This window comes from Temnothorax longispinosus, chromosome 6 (genome assembly GCF_030848805.1).
Source record: "Temnothorax longispinosus isolate EJ_2023e chromosome 6, Tlon_JGU_v1, whole genome shotgun sequence".
NCBI lineage: Eukaryota > Metazoa > Arthropoda > Insecta > Hymenoptera > Formicidae > Temnothorax > Temnothorax longispinosus.
In genome coordinates, this window is record NC_092363.1 from 23,541,506 (window position 1) to 23,563,849 (window position 22,344).

A 22,344-nucleotide genomic window follows, 5' to 3' on the forward strand; every position below is an offset into this window, starting at 1 on the left:
TATAACGACTTTTTTTGCACAATTTCATGGCTAGTGAGATGGTTGTAAAAGACTATATTCCTGATTTTAAGACTTACAATTAGGTATTTATTATTTTATGATGTAAATTTGTATTGCATTGTTTCTTAGGTTTACTCTTATCAAGTTATGGTAGTATGAATTACAATTTACATTTTTTTTGCTTGAATATGTGATTTATAGATTTACACTTTAGAAATACCAAAACTATACACACAATGGTCGAAACGTTATCGTGACAATTATATTTAATAAATATGACCAATCGGGTCGAGTAAAAATCATTATTAAATGCGTGTATCCTTTTTACACATTCATGCGTGGGATTTTCCGGTCAAAGTTTTCCTCAAGGGAAGCCATGCACGAGGAAAGTTTCCCGGGAGTAGGACCTGCCGACGAACTTCCCGCAGGCGATTTTCCCGACTCACTATTTTCTCCCGACATTTCCGCCACGCTCGTGTCCGGCACTTTTCTTCCGGCACTAACGGCGATCGCGTTCTCGACCGAGTTCTTGTCCTAATGGAATTCATTATCCCGACTCGTGAGCGGACATACTTATATTCTTCTTCCCTGCTTCGACGTAGCACAAGTATAACTCAAAGTTCGCGCAGTATTTTCCAGGTAAATTAACTGGGTTTTTCCTCGCCCTCTTAATTACCTCGTAATGACCTTAATACATGACTTCTAGTCCGAAGTCATAAAAAGTTGATGAATAATATTATGATACAAAAGAAATTTAATAATGATTTAACAAACGTACTCTGTTTTGAAAATGATGCTTACAAACTTTTAAAAATGCAATAAAGTTTTCCTTGCCGTTGTTAACTTTTTTCATTTATTACAAGAGAGAGAAGAGAACCGTTACATGTTCTCTAGCATACGCTTTTTAAACACTAGAGAATAAACGAGGAATAATATTAAAACGAGGAAAATAAAAAAGGCTATTATAGTCGCGAATAAAGCAATTTCTTCTTGATAATAGCATGCATTAACGGCTTCACAAGCGATAAATAATTCGAAAGTAAACACCGAGTCGGCGTTAGCGTGGAAGGTGCCAAAAACGCGAGACATCTCGTTGAAATGCGCCGTCGAGCGAAAGTGATATATTTCACAAGTAAATTTGCATCTATTCCCACCCTGCCGACGCGCGGCGCGGCGCCGGCGGGCAGGTGAGACTTTCGCGGCCGCTTCTTTTCGTTATCCGCGCCAATCCCCCGCATCCGTCACCTCGAAGGCACGCCGCTGATCCTCGGCGGCCGCCACGCTGGAAATGTAAATCAAACCGAGGAGGCCGAACACGAGGCGAGGCGCAACGCGCAACCCCTCGTCGCGCGTTGCCTCGGGGCGAAGAGTATGTAAATGACATGGCGCGATGCGGCGCGTCAGATACGATCTCGTTACCAGCGCGACAGACGCGCGCGAGCGTCCCTCGGAAGGAAGCCGAGAGGCAAAATTTATTGCGCACGGATCACCGTCGGAGCCCGCTCGAACGTACGCGGTGTCTCGAGATCAGGTGAAGCGGTCGCGAACGTGATTGAGCTCCTTGGTATGGAATGCGAATCGAGAAATCCGCCTCTCGCTCTCTCGCTCTCTCGCCAAGTCGAAATCGCGAAACGTTTTTCGAGATATTGCAGCGTATAATTCTCACGCCTCGCGCCTTGGCATCGAATATCTATTTGCTTATTTGTTAGGTATCCTGTCTCATGTTTGTAAATTGCTGTCGCCTCGTAAGTTTTGACGTAACGTCGATTCGATGTAAATTTATTGCGATTATACCGGTATAATTTCTTTATTATAAGAAATTGTATATTTTTGCAGCGTACATTTTCGTTATTTAAGCAAAATGAAAAAATAGGCTCGACACGTTTTAACAATAAATGCTAAAAAAATTAAAACCGATGCGACCGACGTATCGATGTCAAAAGATAACGAAATGATGTTTGGTAGCGTTTGGTGGATGCAATTGTATTACCGCAACTCTGATTTATTTGCCCGCCAGCGCAGTGGGCATGCATAATACGCAGGACCATAAATTTTGACGACACAATTGGTACCGGTAATCGCGTTGAAATGCTAACGAAAATTTATACATTCCACGTACGACGCCATTTTCACTGCATGACATTGCGGAAAGTCGTGACGGTACGATCTCATAATTTCGCGCACGGACGCGTCGCAAATTTCGCGAATACGGCGCAATTTCTTCCGTTCACATCAAACATCAAAAAAATAAGGTGGCAGGCCGGAAACCGTAAGGATACAACCGTCGCGTTTTTTATACTTTAAGAATAACGCTTTCCTAAAAGGAAAAACACGGACGTCTGTAAAACGACAAAAGGTCGGTGGGTTTATATTTCTGACGAGAAAATATATTCGAGAACTTGGTTTATTAAAATAGCGAAATACCGATCCCTCTCGCTGTTAAACTGAAAATTTATAAAGAAGGAAAAATTAAGTATTCTTTTTGAAGCTGACGAGAAAATATATTCGAGAAACTGGTTTATTAAAATAGAGGTATACCGATCTTTCTCGTTGTTAAATTTGTGAAAATTTTTAAACAAAGAAAAATAAAATATTCTTTCTGGAGCTTTACTGAAAAATAAATCACGTTTAAGCGTAACGTAGAATTTATTCAAAATTTTGTTATTCAAATTTTAAATACATTTGCATTGCGATCCCGTTTTCTTTTTCCACAAAGATCGTGATATTCGGCATTATGTCGCGTCGTGTTTGCCGTAAGACGACAAGAAAGTTAACTCCTTCCCAGATCTTATCGATCACGGCGAGTCCCTCTGCTCGGCGCGTATCTCTCTCTTTGTCGTACGGCGCGGCAAATAAAGATCGTCGCTTGTTCGCGGGGGGCTTTTGTTGATAAGGGACAAGCAAAGCGGCGACTTACCGCGGCAGGACATGGCGAGCTGTCCCTGGAGAGACTGCCGAGAGTCACCAATAAACGACGCGGGGCCCCCAACACCGAGTCTCGCCATCCCTCTGCAAGAAGCAAGAAACAATTGCATTATACATCGATGGACATTTCTCATTTCGGCGTGCGATGTGCCATCTGTTTCCTCGACGAGCGGGCCGACTAGAATTCGGCTAGTGTCTGACAAAACAGCGAACTGTGTCGACGTAAAACGTTCGCGTACTTAACTCTTTGTGTCACGAATTTTTGTATCAAACTGATTTTTTTTACGATTTTAATATGGCAGACCAATAATAAAAAATTCTTTAATTTTCATGAAAATCAGTACATGGGGTTTCTTTGGATCGCTGAATCTGAAGGACACCATTGTAAGAGATATTCAAACTATTTATTTGGATTTACAGTAGAAAATATTGATTTTTCCATATTTTTCAAAAATTATTGATTTTTAATAAAAGAAAACAACACAGCAAAAAAATGTAACAAAATTCTGAAAGATACTTTAAGGTGTCTTAAATAAGTGCCTAAATTGCTGTTTCGATATTGATAATAGTTTAGTGGAAAATAAATTTTTTTCATAAAAAGCACAAATTTTGACTATTCGTTTATTTATAGTAATTATGTAAATAAAAATTTACGATTGCTTACTTCTGTTTATGCTTGCATTTGTTCATGTATTAACGATACACTTACCGTCAAGAAATTCGTTATGATAATTAAAAACTGAGCGGAAAAAGGTGGGTCGCTGAGCGATCCATCATGCCACAAAGAGTTAAGTCTTCAAGATTCTATATAATAAAATAAGAAAGAAAGAAAAGTATTATATCTATTATATTACTTTTGTGTATTTATGCATTACAGTTATTACATCAATATTATAGAATTTAAATCTTAATATCAAATCGCTTTATAATTTATAACATTTTACTTGAAGATTTTTTTCTGCGCTTCTAAAGATAGAGAAAGTGCACGGGGTATCCTTCCGCAGTCTTCAAGCCGGCCTTAATCATTTACTATCGTTGGGCGATAACGTACAAATGAAACGCGGTCACGTAGCCGGGAAATCTCAAGATCTTGAATTAAGGACAGTCGCGTCGCCAAATCGTAATACCGCCGCCTAAATCCGGTTTCAGTGCCGCCCTTAATACGAACGAAGACAAGACGATCTGTCATCGAGCCGTTTAATGAAAGTCGCGCCTACAACTTAGGGCCGTCCGGCTTAAGACGCAAACGGAGAAGATGGAGAAACGGAGAGAGAGAGAGATGAAGGAAGGGAGAGGAACTAAGGTGAAAGTCGAACGCTTAATCTAGCAATATGAAACTTCCCTGCGGGCTTAACCCGTAGTCTACCCTCCGGTAACCGCATTATTCCACAAACACGTACTTTCTTGCCGTACGCATTACGTCGCAAATTTGTGAGCGGTTGAAATCTACCTTGGAGCATATATTCGAATATATTCCAAAGTAAGAAAAAGAGCTTAAAACCCAAGGTGTAACAATCGTAATCGCGGAAATAAAAGTCGATTTTACTCTAATTCTTATTTATCGAAGCAGGCGCGCATCGCGTGTAAAATATGAGCTGAAGTAAGTATGGTGCGAACTTATCGTTCATTCATTCGGGATGACAAACGTCTTTCTGCCCCCCTGAAAAATCCTACGGGCGAGTGCACATACTTCGCTCCGTAATAATAATAAAGTTACGGCCCAACCTCGGTTCGGGAGGAGAACAAGATACGCTGGTGGTGCGCGCGGCCACTAACCGGCCGCCGGATTAATAAATCTCAATTACGCGAGTTAATGCAGAGGGTAATTCTCTCCCCTAGGCCCCGCGTCGAGGCCCGCCGGATGCGAGGGTGAAGGCATTTCTATCGCGCATTGTTGCCGGGACAATGACGCCGACGATTCCGCCGCGCTTGTAAACTCGTCGCCGCCGAGCGCGTTCTCGAAACTTGTATCGCTCTGTATTAGCGGGGAGATCGCGTCTGTCGCTATTACTTAACCTTCCCGCAAAGATAACCAGCGCGCGCGGATAACAAAGAAGGTTTTAGAAATTTAATAAGAGAAAATACAATAAGCGTTGCATGTTAAATCCTCGATAATGTTTCTTGTCGGTATCTCCTTGTCAAAAAATAAGGCAATTTTTCTTTGATGGTGATTTTTATCAATTGCAAAAAACGAAACTTTGACGAATCGCAAATGCATCCACAATCGCAAGATCTTAATCCATTAACAATTAAAGTAATTTAAATCGACCGTGACTGGCAATATATAACGTCTTTTCGATATGAACATTGAAAAACTGTGAGCCAACTTGGTTTGTCGGATTCACACAGCACTTTTTCGGATCAATCATCGAGACATTATTAATTTTGACCATGGTTTTGGTCAGTTGATGTAATTTCTAAATTAAATAGTTTTTAAATTTTATTGCGAAAAATATTACCCCAGCCAGGGTTTGAACCTGGAACCTCCCGTATACCGTGCGGGTGTCTTGCCAATTCGACCACTGAGGCTGTGGTAATATTTATCGCAATAACAACTATAAGATGGAGCACCGATTCTTAGGTCGACGGTGTATAATAAACAGAATAATAAATTTCTTTCGCCAGTATATAGAATAACAATTAAAGTAATTTAAATCGACCGTGACTGGCAATATATAACGTCTTTTCGATATAAACATTGAAAAAATTACATCAACTGACCAAAACCATGGTCAAAATTAATAATGTCTCGATGATTGATCCAAAAAAGTGCTGTGTGAATCCGACAAACCAAGTTGGCTCACAGTTTTTCAATGTTCATATCGAAAAGACGTTATATAATGCCAGTCACGGTCGATTTAAATTACTTTAATTGTTATTCTATATACTGGCGAAAGAAATTTATTATTCTGTTTAATCCATTAATGTAAAAGCTGTTGTAATTTCTTATTTTTTAATATTTTTTGAAAAATACTGAACTGCAAATTGTGCTTTATAATAAATGTTTATTATTTGCTGTTTCAACTTCGTTTTCTGCGTTCTTGCACAATACGCGCCATAAATCAGAGGCAATGCAATTCGTATGCTGGCGAGAATTCGTAGCGCATTCAGATTAGAACTAAGGAAAAAACGTCTTCCTCCCGTCGAGTCGCGGTAAAACTCTGATGCTTGAAGCTAGTATTCGAGGTCTCGAGGGATTAAGACGTCGCGAAGCGAGCGGGACAGCCAGCCAGGCAGCCGCTGAATACAAATACGCCTCTCGTTTGCACGTCGAATTAAACCGAAATAAATCATAAATATTAAACGAGGCTTTCAGTCGCGGGATTACGAGGGGCTTGGGGCGCGTCTCTCCCCCGATGGGCGGAAATTGCGCGCGGTGCGCGCCCTATCCTCATCCCCCTCCCCGTTCGGGAACAGCCCAGGAATCTCAATGACAATGGACTCGGTGCTCGACCGAGATACGCCTCGCGTACCATCGCAGTGACCACCGGAGACGATCTTGCCGCGGTCTTCCAAGCGACGCAATACGAGAGCACTCCATCTTCCTGGAGATTCTGGTTGGCCAAGTCTGGTTGACCAGAACTGGTGGAACGAGAGATAGTTGCGGTTTCCATGTTAATACACGTGCTAATGTGCTATATCATTTTCTTCTTAATATATATAATGTAATTTAATACGACACTAATAAAAAATAAATGTGCTAATAGCAGAATGTACGTGATATAAAAGGTTTTAGTAAGAAATATATTAAATTGTAGCAAAAGCTTTCTCGTTTAATTTCAAAGATGACCTTTTCTCAACAAAAAGCACTAAAAATTCTCAACCAATTAAATCATAATGAAAAAGACGAACTTATATTCTTCTCTCAAATTTATATTACCTTTTGCTTTAACGGAATTTTTTTTGGATTTAATTGAGAAGACGTACAGCGTCGAGACTATCCTTCTGTAACTCGGGATTTTTCCACGCGATTTTATTAACGGGGAATTTGCGCTCGTTTATATTGAAGTTCAAATTCTAAAAGGATCCAACCATAAGGAAAGTTGCAAGAGTCGTTTCTATTGAAATGCTGGAGTTTCTGATCTCGTTTCGCGACGAGCTACAACTTCTGTAAGTGGATTAAAACTCGCCTCGCCGTAAAGGTACAACAAGATTACCATACCATATGCCTTTATTGATATTCGCGAGGCGACATAAGTATTACGCTTGTATTTACTTTGTATCCACTTCGTTAGGGAGTGTACTTAAATTCGGAAGGTATACTTAAACCGGAAACCGTAATTAAAAATATATATTTAAATTCCAGATTTTTCTGAAACGCGCAGCCCTAGGTACAAGTTATAAAAAAAAAATTATAAATTATATTTAAAGTAAAGTTGATCTTAAGTTGTATTTCTCGATCTAATTGCCGCTTCCTTTTTCCTCACCTGACGGCGGTAAAGCGCGTAAATTGTCCCGAAGCGAATGGAGATACGGATTCCAACTTTCTCTCGGAAGTTAGGAAAGTTGTACGACTGCGGCCGAAGGAAAATCGATGGTCGTTCCGGCCGAATCCTCATTCCAATCCCGTAGGAACGAAATGGCTTGATTAACTGACGACGCGTCGTTACTGCGGCCACCCTGCCGGTCCGCTATTACCCCGTAGGGGTGGACTAAGGCTTAAGGGGTGCCTTAGGCAAGAAGAAGACGGAAGGAAATCGCGTCCCATACGCCCTTTATCCACTACGGTCACGTTTGCGGTTTTTTTTCTTCTCCTCTCGATAAAGTCTTTCACCGCGAGTATATGCGTGTCCGACCGACGCCATTTGAAGATCGTACGAAGAGGATGCGATCGTCTCATTCCGTTTTTCTCGAAATCAACCGCAGCCTTCGACAATTTAATCGCGGTAGTTAGGAACCGCGTTAGGAATTTTTACGGCGTTAGAACGAGAAATTTTTACGATCGCCGAACCAATCCGAGACTTTTCAGTTCGTTTTATCGGCCCGTTCGTTCAATACCCAGAATACCCAGTATTTTCTAGTAACACAATAAAATCGAATAAAATCTCACGCGTTTAGGTACCAGCTGACTAGAAAAAGCGATCATTCCGCTGTGACAGATTCGTGTTTTCTGTTCACAGTTCTATACTTCTGAGTGCCCTCTGAGCGAGCTTTAGGAGCTCGCAAACGCTTTTATCAACATCACTCGTGATCGAATTAAACGATAAAATTGTTGAGTGCCTATCTAGCAGTCAGATCAAACTTGAAATTCAAACCGGATGAACTTCGGACCAGAAATTCGACCCGATATAGTTCCATTGAGTTTAGATTACTACATAAATGCAGGAAAACTGTCTTTTATATCGACGTTTTCAATAAAGTAAAGATATATTATTTACAGTCAGGTCTCTTAGAAATAATAAGTTTTTTACGAAAAATTGCACCGTTCTTTCTATGATAAATTCAAACCCTTGAATAGGATATGCTTACTGGCGAACAAATTCTCCAATCGCGTGAATTTTTTTTCAAGCATCTCTTAACTCTTTTAAATGTTCAATACTTTACTGTCTTTTTGTTATTTTCTCTTCTTTTCAGCATTTTTTTGCGTTTTTTGCTAATGTTATAATTCTAACTAGCATACCCCTATGTGTACTAAAAAGAGATCTCTCTAAATCCCGTTTATACATAAATAAATTAATAAATTAAATTAAATTAAATTAAATTAAATTATTATATTTTTAGAAAAAGCCCGATATCTCTATGCATCAACAAGAAAGCCACGACTTTATTTCCGTTCCATAATTCTGCTTGGCCAATGAAAAAAAAATACATAAATTTTTTTAACCAAGAATTAGGATGATCGTCAAAGTAGTTTTCCTCGACGGCAAGGATCGCCCTTTTCCTGTCGTTCGAATAAACTCAGCCGGTCGCCCGGCATATGGGGGTAGCGCTAATGCCGTTTTATGGGCAGGCTGATACTCATAACGCAACATGGTACCCGGCGATGGTACCAGCTCGCGTGCGAAGCGGGAAGACCGAGCGAGGGCGGAAAGATCTCGTCGATGTCGTCATCGTCGTAGGGAACCGTTGGTGTGTCGAATGACATGCCGCGTCGTGCGACGCTTTACTTTATTCATAAGGCGGGGTGGTCCGCTTTTACGGGGCGTTCTTGATGGCACGGCCGCGCGACAAAAGCGCGATATCAGATGTTCCTCGTTCCTCTGTTCGGAGACACGTCGTTCCTTTCGAGCGAGTCATTAATCCCCGAAGGAACGGAGGGAGTTTGAGAGTGATATGGCGCAGTACGTCACTCACATATCACTCTCGAATGTGTTATTCTGAATCGTGAGATACTTTTATTAAACTGTAAACTATTGATATATAGTTTCAATATTTATAATTGCATCTTATTAGCAAAAAGTATCAGCAAGCAACAATTTTTACGTCTGTCGTTTCAAACGAGTATTTAATTTTATGGCAAATTTTATTTTTTCCTTCTGAGGAAATGTAATTTAATTAATTGGTTCTCCCCCTTATACTTGATACAAATTATTAAATAAGAATATATGAAGTCTCTTTTGAATAAAATGAAATAACTTTCATAAATTTGGTAATTAGAAATATAGGCGCGGTAATTCGTGCGCTACATAATTTATTAATCTAGAACAAATAAAATTAGCTTACGTTTTGACCTTTTCTTTAGAATTATAATAAATTACATAGCCTGGCTTTGATTGCCAAATTTATTAAAGTTATTTAAACAAATTATTAAAAATATATATTATATATATTGTATTATATATAAATGTCAATATATTAAGTAATTAATATCCTGGTCTCCTAATGAATCATATAAGTAGCTTGTTTTATTTGACAAAAGTCAATTAATACGAATTCAAACTTTTCTGTGTCTTTCCTAGGCGATTTTACAGACAAATGCTTGCGAATAATTTCTCGCTCGCTCGCCGACTCATGATATATTGCATCTTTCGTCACTCGAATCGACTCTGGTAACCCGTTTCGTAACTCTAAATGCCGATTGCGCACGACAGCGAGAGATCTCCGTTGCATCGTCGTTACTTTCAAGACCAGTGGCAGTTCGAGAACGGAAATTAGCGCGCGTTGCGAAACTTCGGCCAGCTATTAGAAATTCGCAGCTTGCTGATAATTGCCAGCAAATATGCGGTATTCGTTCAGGAATGCAAAATGTTTATTTAGGTTGCAGGTAAATTATAAATTCGCGCGCGTTCGTGTAACGTCGAAAACGCCATTGGCCTGTCGTCAATGTTGCATATAGACTCGGCTAACAGCCCGAACAATTGATGTATAATATTTATAGTTCGTTATACGTATCAGAAAGATATTATTTATTAAATTTCCGCATGATTGTTTTTTTAAATTGCTTTCATCCTTTTTTCCACACAAACAACATAAAAGTATATAATTTGTAGTTTATTGCTTTTAATATTTTACAATCGATTAATGAGTTTGCCATGAAATGGAAATTTGTGTTAAACAACGCGATTTGAATATTATTCGAATATTATAATATCGAGAGAAAAAGTGTTAAACTTTCAACACTCTTGCACTCTTGCGTCATGAATCGTGACTTTATCACCTTTTTTAAAATTCAATTGCTTAATAATCAAGAAGAAAAGTAGCAATGCCCGCCTTCTCTCGTCCCCTTCTTCTTTTGATCAAAATGCCAAAGCGATATATGAGACAAAGACGTACCCACGGGAGCCTTTTTCTTAAAATTCAAAGGAACAGCAATCACACGTGTCCCGCCGTTAAAGGAGGCAAACGGGGTGAAAGGGAGAGCTGAGAGGGAGGAATGGAGACACGCGGGGGCGTAGAGGAACGGGCGGAGAGTTAGAGGGTGAAGCGGAAAGGAGAGCCCGAGAGTGAGATTTTCAGACAAAGGCCCGGGCGCTCGAGTGGTTGCTCGCGGCATTGTTGCCCTTTACCCCAACCCGCAACCATCTAGGAATACGAAGGGGTTGCCGCCCCTCGCAGCGGAGGGCGCAGGAAACACTTTGCCGTACGAACCGGAAGTGCGGTCGTTTGGCGCTTCCCGAGCGATTCGCGCCGCAAGCGCACTTCCCGGTTATTTCTGCCGTTCGTTTAGCGAGCAATTCTCGTAATTCGACCGAATTGCCGGCCATCCCGGAAAATGGCAGATCTCTTTTTCGAAAAGTACTTAATAATTCTTTCCGTCATTTACGCAAAACGTTAATAAATGTGAAAAATCTGTAGAAAAAGTGTATGTAACTGTAGTCTCTTTGATAAAAATTCCAAGTCGAAGGGATTATACTTTTTTTACACATTAAACATTTCCAACGTCACATTTAAAAGTTTATTTATATTAATCCCTTAAAGTAGAGAAAATTCAAGTTATGTTTTTAAGGAAACAAAGAGAGAAAAAGAGATGAGTTAGACTAAAGCCTTCAATTTTATTCAAGATTAATAGTTATAACTTTTAAACGATTATTCGTTGTTTAAATTTTTATTATTCCTTTTATGTTGAGTCCATGGTTACTGAACAAATTTTTTATTTATGAAAACTTTCATCTCAACTGCAGTTTTAGAACTATGATAGAGTTTTCTAGGCTTCGAGGAGCTCTACAGTTTCCAATACTTTTGGAATTTTTCAAAACGATTACCACTTAACACAATAAAAATAGGAAAGTTGTGTTAATTATGATGCGCGTTGGCTGTAATGCTCAATACCGAAGTAACAATTTTAGAGTCGGAAATAGTTGCATATCAATTTGCAGTTTAAAACCCGTTATTCGCGGAGTCATGCTAGCTGATGCTTATACGATGTTATGAATGGGAAAGACGAGTGCAAGACTTGCACATTGTTTGTGACTCAACCGTGTCGCGCATGGTCGAGAAATACGCATCCGTTGGATGCTACTTCGAGAGACTTTAATACGCTCTTACGACTTATGCATGAAGTCGTGCGCTATCTCATTCGGTCGTAAACGAAGCGGTTTCAACTTACTCAAGTGGAGCCAGAGAAGCACATAGTGGTACGTTTCCCTCGAGGTAACGCAACACCGACGAGTTTCGAGATACAAAATGATCGGTACACCTACTCGAGAGAGATGTCTTGCGATTATGTGGAATGTAAATTTTACGATCGAGTATTATTTAGAATAAATTATGCCGTTAATCACAGTGTGTTATTCAAGTCTATAATTTCTCTACGAACTTAAAATATCAGTTTTTTTAAGAAAAACTGGACTGCAGGCAATATCTTTCACATCGCTTCAATAAACGTATTAATATTTCAAAAATTAAATGTCTCCTAAATCTTTTACTGAAGCTCTCTCATTACATAATCTTTAATAAATTAACAAAATTTTAGCTATAAAATTAAAAAATCTGAGAAGTTACAATTTTTTAAACATTTTGCAAAAATAAATAAATTATCAAATAATAAATCAGATACACGGAGATAATTTTTTGTTATATTTTACCCTTAAATTCACTACAAACTTGGAACAACTTGGTAACCAAGGAATTTTTAAAATATACAAAAGACATTTTACAAACAACGTGATAAAAATTACCAAGCAGATTGGTAAATTTTGAAAAATTATTGAAATTTTCTAGATATATTTTAGTAAAATTAATTAAACATATTTTATATTTTAATGTAATAGATATTAATATTTTTTATTATGATAGATATTAATCAGAATAGCTCGCATAAAATTCTTGGTGGTACATTGTTGTCCCACAACTACCGTGATTTCAGGGTAAATTTTAAGAGAAAATTCTCTCCGTGTACTTTAATACATAATGTAAAATATAATATATAAATATAAAAAAGAAATAGTCTGCCCTCTTGATAAAATTTTTATAAAATATATCTCCTGATGAGAAGAAGATTCTCGCGTTGTAAGGTCGGTCGAAGGACAATCGGGCGATTTGATCGCTCCTCGCGGCAAAGACAATGCCCTCTCCATCGCCGGATCCACCGGCAAGATATTCGCATCGGAAACGACGAGCGGGGGCGGTCGGCTGGCTCATTCTTCCCGGACGATGTACCAATTTCTTTTCTCTTCTGTCTTGTAACCGCTCCCCTGCCGCCCGGCCCCGAGACACGATCTCATTTTATCTCCTCGACCCCTTACACGATCCGCGTTTGTTACTGAGCCCCTCGCCCCGTTCTCCTCGACCCCGTCTATAGAGGGTTAGTCGGCCTCAGGGCGACTAACGGCAGATAGAGCACGCGAGTCGTAGCGCGCTGAAGGGGATACTTGGATGGGCCGCGTCCGAATACTACTATAGTGGAGCAGCATCCACCTCCCTCGCTCCCGCTGCTCACCCCCACGTCGAATTTTTGCGAACTTTAGATTGGCATGTCAGGAGCACTGTTTTGGAGGTCCGCTTTGAACAACGGCGACGAAAAACGGGATTGGTAGATGTCTCGAGTAAGGGGCGTAAAGAATGGTACCAGTTCGAAATCGATCGATTATAATAATTGTTTTCAAGATGTCGACGGTTAATTTTAAACTTGGTTCAAATATTTAGAGATATGAGGAAAACAGAGTATTAATTAACCTTGTTATCATTTGCTTATTTTGATTTATATATCTATTATCTAAAAATTGCAATAATTCTGTAAATATATATCTATAATTATAAATACTTTAAATATTTTGTATAGTTTTATAAATTGTTTTCAAATACTTCAATGTGGATTTATGAATTATATTCTATAAAAAAATAAAGACATAATTAAATTAAAGGTGAATTACAATCCATAAATATAATTATAAGAAATTTAGAATCTATGTACAGGAGTTTATTTTCTACTAAACGCGTATTTATTTGTTTCATGATGCTCTTTCTTGATCAATTAATCATTTCCTGCATTAAAAAGAAAGAGAAGGTGCCCATGGGTTTAACGCTAAATGTAAGATGCGCACGCGAATCTAAGGCAGTAACTGCATTTTCTGCTGTATACAATTCTATATAATGCGTATATTTTTGTTCAGTTGGACGTTCCTGTGCATATCATGTGCACTGTACGTTAATGCTATATATTTTACGCAAGTAAATTGCAAATGAATAGAATTTTGTAACGTGAGCTAAAGTTGAATGAATATATACATGCATTTCAGAAGTTTAACATTGCAGGAATACAAAGAAAACTCTTACAGAGACACAGGTGCGCACGTTGTCTAAACCTCCCTCAGCTTTTCAGCATACACATCTATCAACGCGATGACGCAAACTTTAAACTGCATCTCCGTTATCTCCTTCCTCCCTTTTCTCTCTCCTTCTCTAAAAGTTTTTTGCGTAAAACTTGTCCTATATTATATGTTTAAAAATATTCGAGAGAAATATATATTATATGATATATTTCTATATCTATCAAATAAAGTTGAAAAGGGCATATTATTTCGAAATATTAAATTCCATTCAGTAGTCACTAAAGATTCTAATATAAGTACTTTTTCCATCGAGAAAGAAGTTTTTCAATTTTATGTCCAGAGAACTCCAAGCATGTATCACTAATTTTATTTAAAATCTAATTTTTTAGACAGCATAAATAAATTCTTCGCACCATCTCGATAAATGCATTTTTCTCTCCTGCCTCTTTTTGCTTCCAGAAAGACAGGAAATCGCGCGTGACACGCACAGGTCATCTCCGCGTGGATCCTACGATGATGGATGGCTGTTCGGGAAAAAAAAAAATCGACGTGTCAACTGTCTACATTCGCGATCGCGAAACATCGATGGAAGCGGGATGCATTATTTATGTTTTCGCCGGTCGCGAAAACTCGCGGAGACAGGTCAGTCGCGATATATCTCCGGGACGTATAGACGATACAAGAATGGTTCATTCGCCTCTCGCTTTCTTTCGTGTACTATCTCTTTCTCACTTCCGGACTGCGCTCCCCCGCTCGTAGCGGTCCCCCAAGTCGTCGGCCTCGTAAGAGTTATACAAGGTATTAGCGCGGAAACAGATGTAGGCGTAGACCGACGCGTCTCTCTTTCTCTCACCCTTCCCGTGGACCGACAATTTGTCACAGCAGCATGCTCCCCCGACCCCCTTTCCACCCCCGATGTCTCTCATAGAGCGGTGCCGAGCGATAGGATCGCGCTTGATAAATCATGCGATAAACTAGCGTTATTATCGGCCGCACCGCGCGGCATCCCTATCTGGATCCCTATTTTTCCCGGGTGCGAGGAACCGCAGATACCGATTTGACGTACGCTCGATGGGGTTATCCAGGGTTCGGAGTGGCGGAGGGTTCACGCGTATATGGCGTGCCGAAGGAAATTTATCGCCGTGATAAAAGGATTCGGCGTAAAACGCGCGTGAAAGCGTGTCCGGTAGCTTACTACCGGAAATGCCGGTAGCAATACGAGTCTTAGACCTTACGGTTTTATGGTCTCTCTAAAGCGAGACGATCCTCTTCCTATCTGTAAATTTATCTGGAATTTCTCTAATATATCTAGGCTTCTGAAACTTAACTCGAAAAAAGCTTCTTATCGATTCGTACCTCGAAACTGGGTCTTCAGAAATTGATTATTGACAAGAAAACGTGTATATAGTGTTATATATAAAAAGAAATGTTATATCTCGTTTCACACGTCGCTAGATCGTTAAAAAATCGATACTGCAAACATGTAACGAGATGTCATAGGTCCACTTTAAATATCATTTAAAACCCTCGGACTTGGCGACGATAATTATCGAGGTAAATGATGTTTCGATGATTTTCAGTGTCGATGACTGTGACACCGTTGTCTCGTTTGTCTCGCTAATGACTTCCGAAATCGATGACGGTACCGGTAACGACGGTTGCGGTCCGGTTCCGAAGAGAGCTGATAATCCCTAAATCCGATTATTCGCCTCATCGGTTCTCAACAACACCGGCGCGCGGCGTGGCACCCTCCGCGTTCAATCAATGTTTCTTTTTCCACCGTGAATGCCACTCGTGACTCGTCTTTTTTCTCTCTAGTTTTTTCCGTCTCTGACTGATTGGCGATCGCGGCTCGGATCGGCGAAAATCCTTCAGATCCTGCAGGTGAGGATATTTTTCGTAGTTCTGAATTAAATCTCTAATTCCAACACATGCTCTTTCGAAATGTCGCGCTATGTTTCCCAGATTAGCCTATCGCGGATATAGGTCGCGTTCTATGTCGTGAACGATAAATGTCACTGGGTTTGAATAGAAAACTTTCCTAATTATAGTTATAAATTTAATTTCGAATATTTTATAAATAATTAATCATTATTTCTTGAATGTCTTTTAATTGCCGTAATATATCATAATAGCCATAACTTTTATTTACGGACTAAATTAATTTAAGATAAATATAATGATTATTAATGATTATTATTTCTTGAGTTTACGGAATAAATTAATTTAAAATGAATATTATAATAATGTTCTGACACTTCGTTCTCTCATTCTCTTCTCCTTTGCCCTTCTCTCTTCTTCTCTCGAAATCGTTGTTGCTTTTACGGTTTGAACGCGATACGATGACATCATATACGTAGCTTCACTTTCATTTCTCACACGCAACTCTGCTGCCGAAGACAAATGGCGGCAGAGTTCTCATTCTAGATCCCGTCCTGAATTTCGACTACGGCGGTCGCCGTGGGATCATTAATTAGCAAGCATTAACGGTCGGTCACTAACGATAGACGCACGTATCGGCATGATAAATGGGTTTATACCCGGGGGAGGTGCATAATGACGGCCGTATCGTAATCGATGAACGTGTAACACGATTATGTCATGGAATCTCCGCTTTTGCCATCCGGCACAATTATACAAAATAGACAAATGGAACGCTAGTGAACTGATTGAAATATTTGAAACGCAAGACCGTCTATTCACGCACATGTGTAATAGCATGAAATGATTTGAGGAACATTAGAAACTTTTTGCCGACACTTATAATTTATTCCGTATAAACAAAAGTTACAGCCATTACGATATATTACAATAATCCTCTAAAAAATAATTATTAATTATTTATGAAATATCCGAAATTAAATTTATAATTAGGAAAGTTCTTTATTCAGACCTTTCGGTTAAATAAGCTCCTGAGATACCGTTCTTTTGTAATAAAGTGATCTTTTGTAATAAGAATTATATAATTCCGTCAAAAATTCGCTCAAAATTCGAGGTATTCTCAACTTAATTACGTAGCGTCTTAATTACGCAGTAAGACTCTTCTTTGCATCTCTCGACGCGTTCCAAGACAGCGTAACATAAACTTATGATCAACAAGTTAAGCTAAATGACTTAATCTTAAAGCACTGACACCCAACACGGATCCACGTCGAGTGCGTACACCCTTATGCCTTTCTTCGCACCCTCCTGGAATTCGTAGCTGTCGTTTCGAATCTCGTCGAGAAGTCTCGAAGGGACTACCGTCAATTAATCGTGCCTGGCCAATCTCAAAGGGTCGCGGGGATCTGGATAAGGAGCGAGGGGCAGACACGGGAAGGCGCCAGAAACCTAATCGAGTTCGGTGGTGGACCACCTTATCCCGACCGCGCATCTCGCGCGACGTAACGTCCAGCATCCTGCGAATCCAATTTGTCGGCTCGTTTGCCGCTTTGGAGCCGAATTCCCGAGATATTCTTGGTGGAATTCCTTCTGACGAACTCGAGTAACTTGATGCAGTTGTGCAATAAGGAACCAAGTGCCATTTTCGTGAGTTTTAGCTCTGTATTGCAAACCGATACTTCACAAGTGAACAGAAAATTTTCTAAAAACGCATATAACACATAGAATTGTATTTGAAGAGAATTATAGTTCGGTCATTATATATTTAATGCTTCGCAAAATTTGTTCTAATGAAAAAGTAAGGTTTTGGAGTTGGTTCCGCATTACAGAACCAATTTGTTGCATTTGATATAGTACGCGACTGATTATTTCAAAATAAATTACGTATAATAACAGCTTCCTAATAAAACTGTAATTTGGTTCGAGAAGAGTTGACGAAAAATTTTGAGCGAGAGTGAGATATATCCGACAATAAAAGAGAAATACGTTTTTCCATAAATTTTCTCTGCATAAATAAATTTCTTTTTAGGTGCATCATTTTTGGAATTGGATACCTTGGAATCATGCACCACGAAAGTCTTCACTGCCTCTTTTTTTATTTCTGTGTGTTCACGTGAGATAATATATTAAAAAGAATAATTGTCCGCGATTCTATATACTTTAAGAGTGAATAAAATAAATAAAACATCGAGGTTTTAATTGTTCAAATTTTCTTTCAAAGATGCGCGCGCGTATGTTATACTTTTATTAATTATTCATTCTTGTTTATATTTCATAATGTCACGTATCACTCAAAATTCAAACTGTCGCGATTCGTTGAAGTCCTCGAAAACCTCGTTGAAGTCTCCGAAAGGACGACATTGTTCAATCACTAGGGCCATTGAAGGTATACCTAGGACGAAAGAATCTAGGTCAAACTTTTAATACAAAAAGTTTGATGCTACAAAAATATTTGCTAAAAAAACTATCAGAAGTTTGATAAAAACGCCAGTCCCATTTTCCGCGAATATACCAAAAATACAAGACACTGCTATAGGCAGCGAGAATAGAAGTGAATCGATATTCGCGCCTTAAAACCGCTCACCGACGCGTCAACCTTAATCTAGGGCAACTTTCCGATCTGGGACACGTAAAGATCTGAGAAGATGATTATATGCGGCCGAAGTATACCTATATGTATGACTTATGTAATTCTCACAAAATAAGTGGTGCGCACAACGAACGCTTTATCGTTAGGCCAGTAAAATTAGCATCAAAAACACCGAATATCTACAAAACGGATAGACAAGCCAATTTTTTGAGGGTGAGTAGAAGGTCATAGGAGATGCCCGAATTCACAAAGTTCCAACAAAATTTCCCTGTGCATCGGCGGTCATCTTGAAAATAAGGGTAAGTTTGAATATCTCGGCTCCTATTGGTCGAATTTTTTCGTTTTTTTTTTAGTTTTGTAGGGAAAAATATTTGCTACAACTTTTGTTTAAAAAATTTTTTAATAACTGTCAAGGAAAAAAGTTACAACCAAAAAAGTGCCGTCAATTTGAACATTTTTATTGACAATTATATTTCCCCCTGTTGGTTTTATCAAAAAATGTTCAAATAAAACTTGTGGAAAACTTAATTCTCTACAATTTTCGTATATCCGCTTTTGCGGTGACTCAAAAAAATACCAGAGATAGAGAGCGCCAAAGTTGACTGTGTCTAGTAAATGCTATTTTTCGTGGGGAAAATTCGCGGTTTTATTGTGAATTGTCGTACATTATAAAACTCTTTTCTGCACCATTGCACCACTGAGGTAGAGTTTCACTCCGAAACGCTCGAAATACAGTTCACGACTAACCCAAAATGACACAACTGTCGACGGAGCACACAAAAGCATCTGGTCCCGTAAAAACCGTTTCCCTGCAACGCAGGCCTACTCTGTTGTCTACTATCCAGAATTCAACCGAAAACACAGTTCGCAAAGAAAGTCCTCTTTTGGGTACAGTCTTGCTGACACACTCAACTTTGGCGACCTCTATCTCTGGTATTTTTTGAGTCACCGCAAAAGCAGATATACAAAAAATGTAGAAAATTGAGTCTTCTACAAAATTTTATTTGAACATTTTTTAAATAAAACCAACAAGGGGCAATATAAGTGTCAATAAAAAATGTTCAACCCCTAATTGACGGCACTTTTTGGGTTGTAACTTCTTTCCTTGACAGCTATTAAAAAATTTTTCAAACAAAAGTTGTAGCAAATATTTTTCTCTATAAAACTAAAAAAAAGAAAAAAATTTGACCAATAGGAGCCGAGATATTCAAACTTACTCCTATTTTCAAGATAGCCGACGACGCACAGGGAAATTTTGTTGGAACTTTGTGAATTCGGGCATCTCCTATGACTTTCTACTCACCCTAAAAAAATTAGCTTGTCTATCCGTTTTGCCATTTCCAGACTCTATTTTACTAGCCTACGTAGCGAAGAACTAAAATGGTTCTGAAATGAATTGTTATGCTTATAATTAGACATCATAAGTAGAAAATAATTCGTTGCATTTTTTTATCATACTTTTGTCTGTTGTACAAGATGTTCAGTAATAAGCACATGTAATTCACGACCAGACAGCACGCATGCCTAAAATACGTCGTAAAAACGTCTTTTAAACATACTGTCTGGGTCTATACGTCTTATATTAACTAAAATAATTATTTCTCTGGTTTTATTTCTAAATATAATAAAATACTCCATTTTTTCATACTTCTTATATGATTCCAAGATAAAATGTCTCATTGTCAGTAATCGTGTTTTACGTCAAGCTTCTGTTAAATTTTTCTAAAAGGCCAATTAATTTACCAAAGTATCTTCTCGTGTAATTGATCACAAGTTGAAAATTCACGCAGTGACGTTCTTTTGAGAAAAAACCATTTCAATTTTTTGACAAAAGAATGACAAACACGCCTTTCACGATGAGTATACAACGCGCGAAATGTAAATCAATTTCATTCACAATAATGAAAAGTAAACCAGCAAAATTATCACGTTCCTATTAAAAGTCGTGGTTCCGGATTACGCCAACAAAATTCACGTAATCGTGATCCAGCTTTTGTTTACACAGCGCGAGAAACGCGCACGATTATTCGAGTGTACCTCATGTATATATACCTCGTTTGATAAATCGATGCGGCGCGCTCGTTAACGGGGCCACGATCGATATCTACGGAACGAACGAGTCGCGGACCGGTCGTTACCAGGAGACACCCGGTACAGCAGATGGGGTGGACGCCCCGAACGAAGCATCTCGCTCGCCTCCAGCCCCATCGCGCGCGGCGTACCCTTCCCTCTTTTCTCGGGCTGCACCCTAATATAAATATTATTACACTTTGATGGGGTTACGGTGACACTAGGGCCCCGCAGACATCCCCGTGAATTCCTTGCTTTCTTCTCGCTCGCTTTTTCATTAGGCCCGAATCCCACGCGGCGCGTGCCGCACGACAATGTTCTTAAGGGCTTAAGCTCTTTCCTCGCCTCCCCGTCTCTTCTTCCTCCTCGCCGACCAACCCTTTGCAGCATCCCGCGGTATGCGTTACCGATATGAGTCGGCCTGTCGGCTGCTTCTCTCTCTCTCGAAAGTGTTGCGAGCGAACGAAGAGGATAAGCGATCCTATTATGATTTTACCGAGCGAAGATGGATTTACAAAGAGTTGACATTTGTACCCTTTTCTTCTCCCAGATCATGTGTCATAAAGATTTTCATTTTATTAAAATATTTTTATTTTACTTACTATTACTGACGCTTCAAAGTGAAAGAAATGTTTATGAGAATCGAAATTTTCAGAAGAAGCGACTATTCCAACTTAAATCTCAAAAGCATAAAAAATAGTACTAGAAAAGATTATTTGTTTCTTTGATTATATAAATATTTGAATGAGAACCATTTAGAGTCCGACTGAAAATTCGATTTCGTTTTCGGTTTTGGCCAGATTCGGCCAAAAATCGGAGTTTTGGTTGGATTTCAGTTTCGGCCGAAATTGCAGAAGAGTTTTGGCGACGTAGCCGAAACTACTTATTTTCCACAGATTTTCTAGAGTTATTTAAAAAATATTTATATTTTATGTTTAGAAATTTTGTTATTATTAAAATAGTATGATTGTGATACTGCGGATAGTATATAGCATACTACAATTTGTGAAAATAGGATTAATAATAGGATTATGATAATATGTGTAATTATTATTTTAATAATTAAATTATGATATTTGTAAAGAAAAAGTGTACAGTAGAGGAGAAGGTGATAATATGGAACCTCTCAATATCTCAAGAATACTTAGCTGTACTTCAAAAGTGTGACAGCTAGAACTTATTTATTAGGTTGCTCTCTAGGCGATAAAAGCGCTACACAGTTAGAAAATTTGTGTACTTTTGTGAAAAAATCTGCTGGTTAAAGTTTTTGTGTTAAATAATAAACATATTCATGTGTAAATTTAACACATGTCTGCTATTTTAACTGAACTTAACAAATATAGAATGTAAAATTATTAAAATGATTTTAAAAATACGTTAAAGTAACACACTTTGTACGTATTTATTAAATGTCTTGAAAACAGAAAAAGAGTGTTGATTTTACTCTTATAGAGTAAAATCAATACTTTTTTCGAGTTGTTTACATTTGTAAAATGTAAAAAGAACATTTCTTATATGTTAATTTCATCATAAAAGTTATGTTAATTGTACACCCAATTGACTTCAAATTACAGTCACAATTATATTTCTTTTTTTGTTGAAATATTAACATAGTATTAGTGTTACCATTTAACACATCCATATTATATTAAATTAATACAAAAATTTGAGTGGACGTTTGGGACATGTGATTTATTGTGTTAAATTTAACACAAGTTTTCCAACTGT

The 22,344-nt window shown here is 38.5% G+C and overlaps 1 protein-coding gene across 6 annotated transcripts in view; it reads right to left on the reverse strand.

The window, feature by feature from the left end:
* Vacht (Vesicular acetylcholine transporter) overlaps positions 1 to 22,344 on the reverse strand; it is a 92,746-nt gene that overhangs the window by 58,261 nt on the left and 12,141 nt on the right. For all 6 annotated transcript variants that reach the window (XM_071781408.1, XM_071781411.1, XM_071781409.1 and 3 more), the window contains exon 3: positions 2,918 to 3,009. In XM_071781408.1, the coding sequence (XP_071637509.1) occupies positions 2,918 to 3,009 (92 nt within the window). The remainder of the gene's footprint in view (positions 1 to 2,917; positions 3,010 to 22,344) is intronic.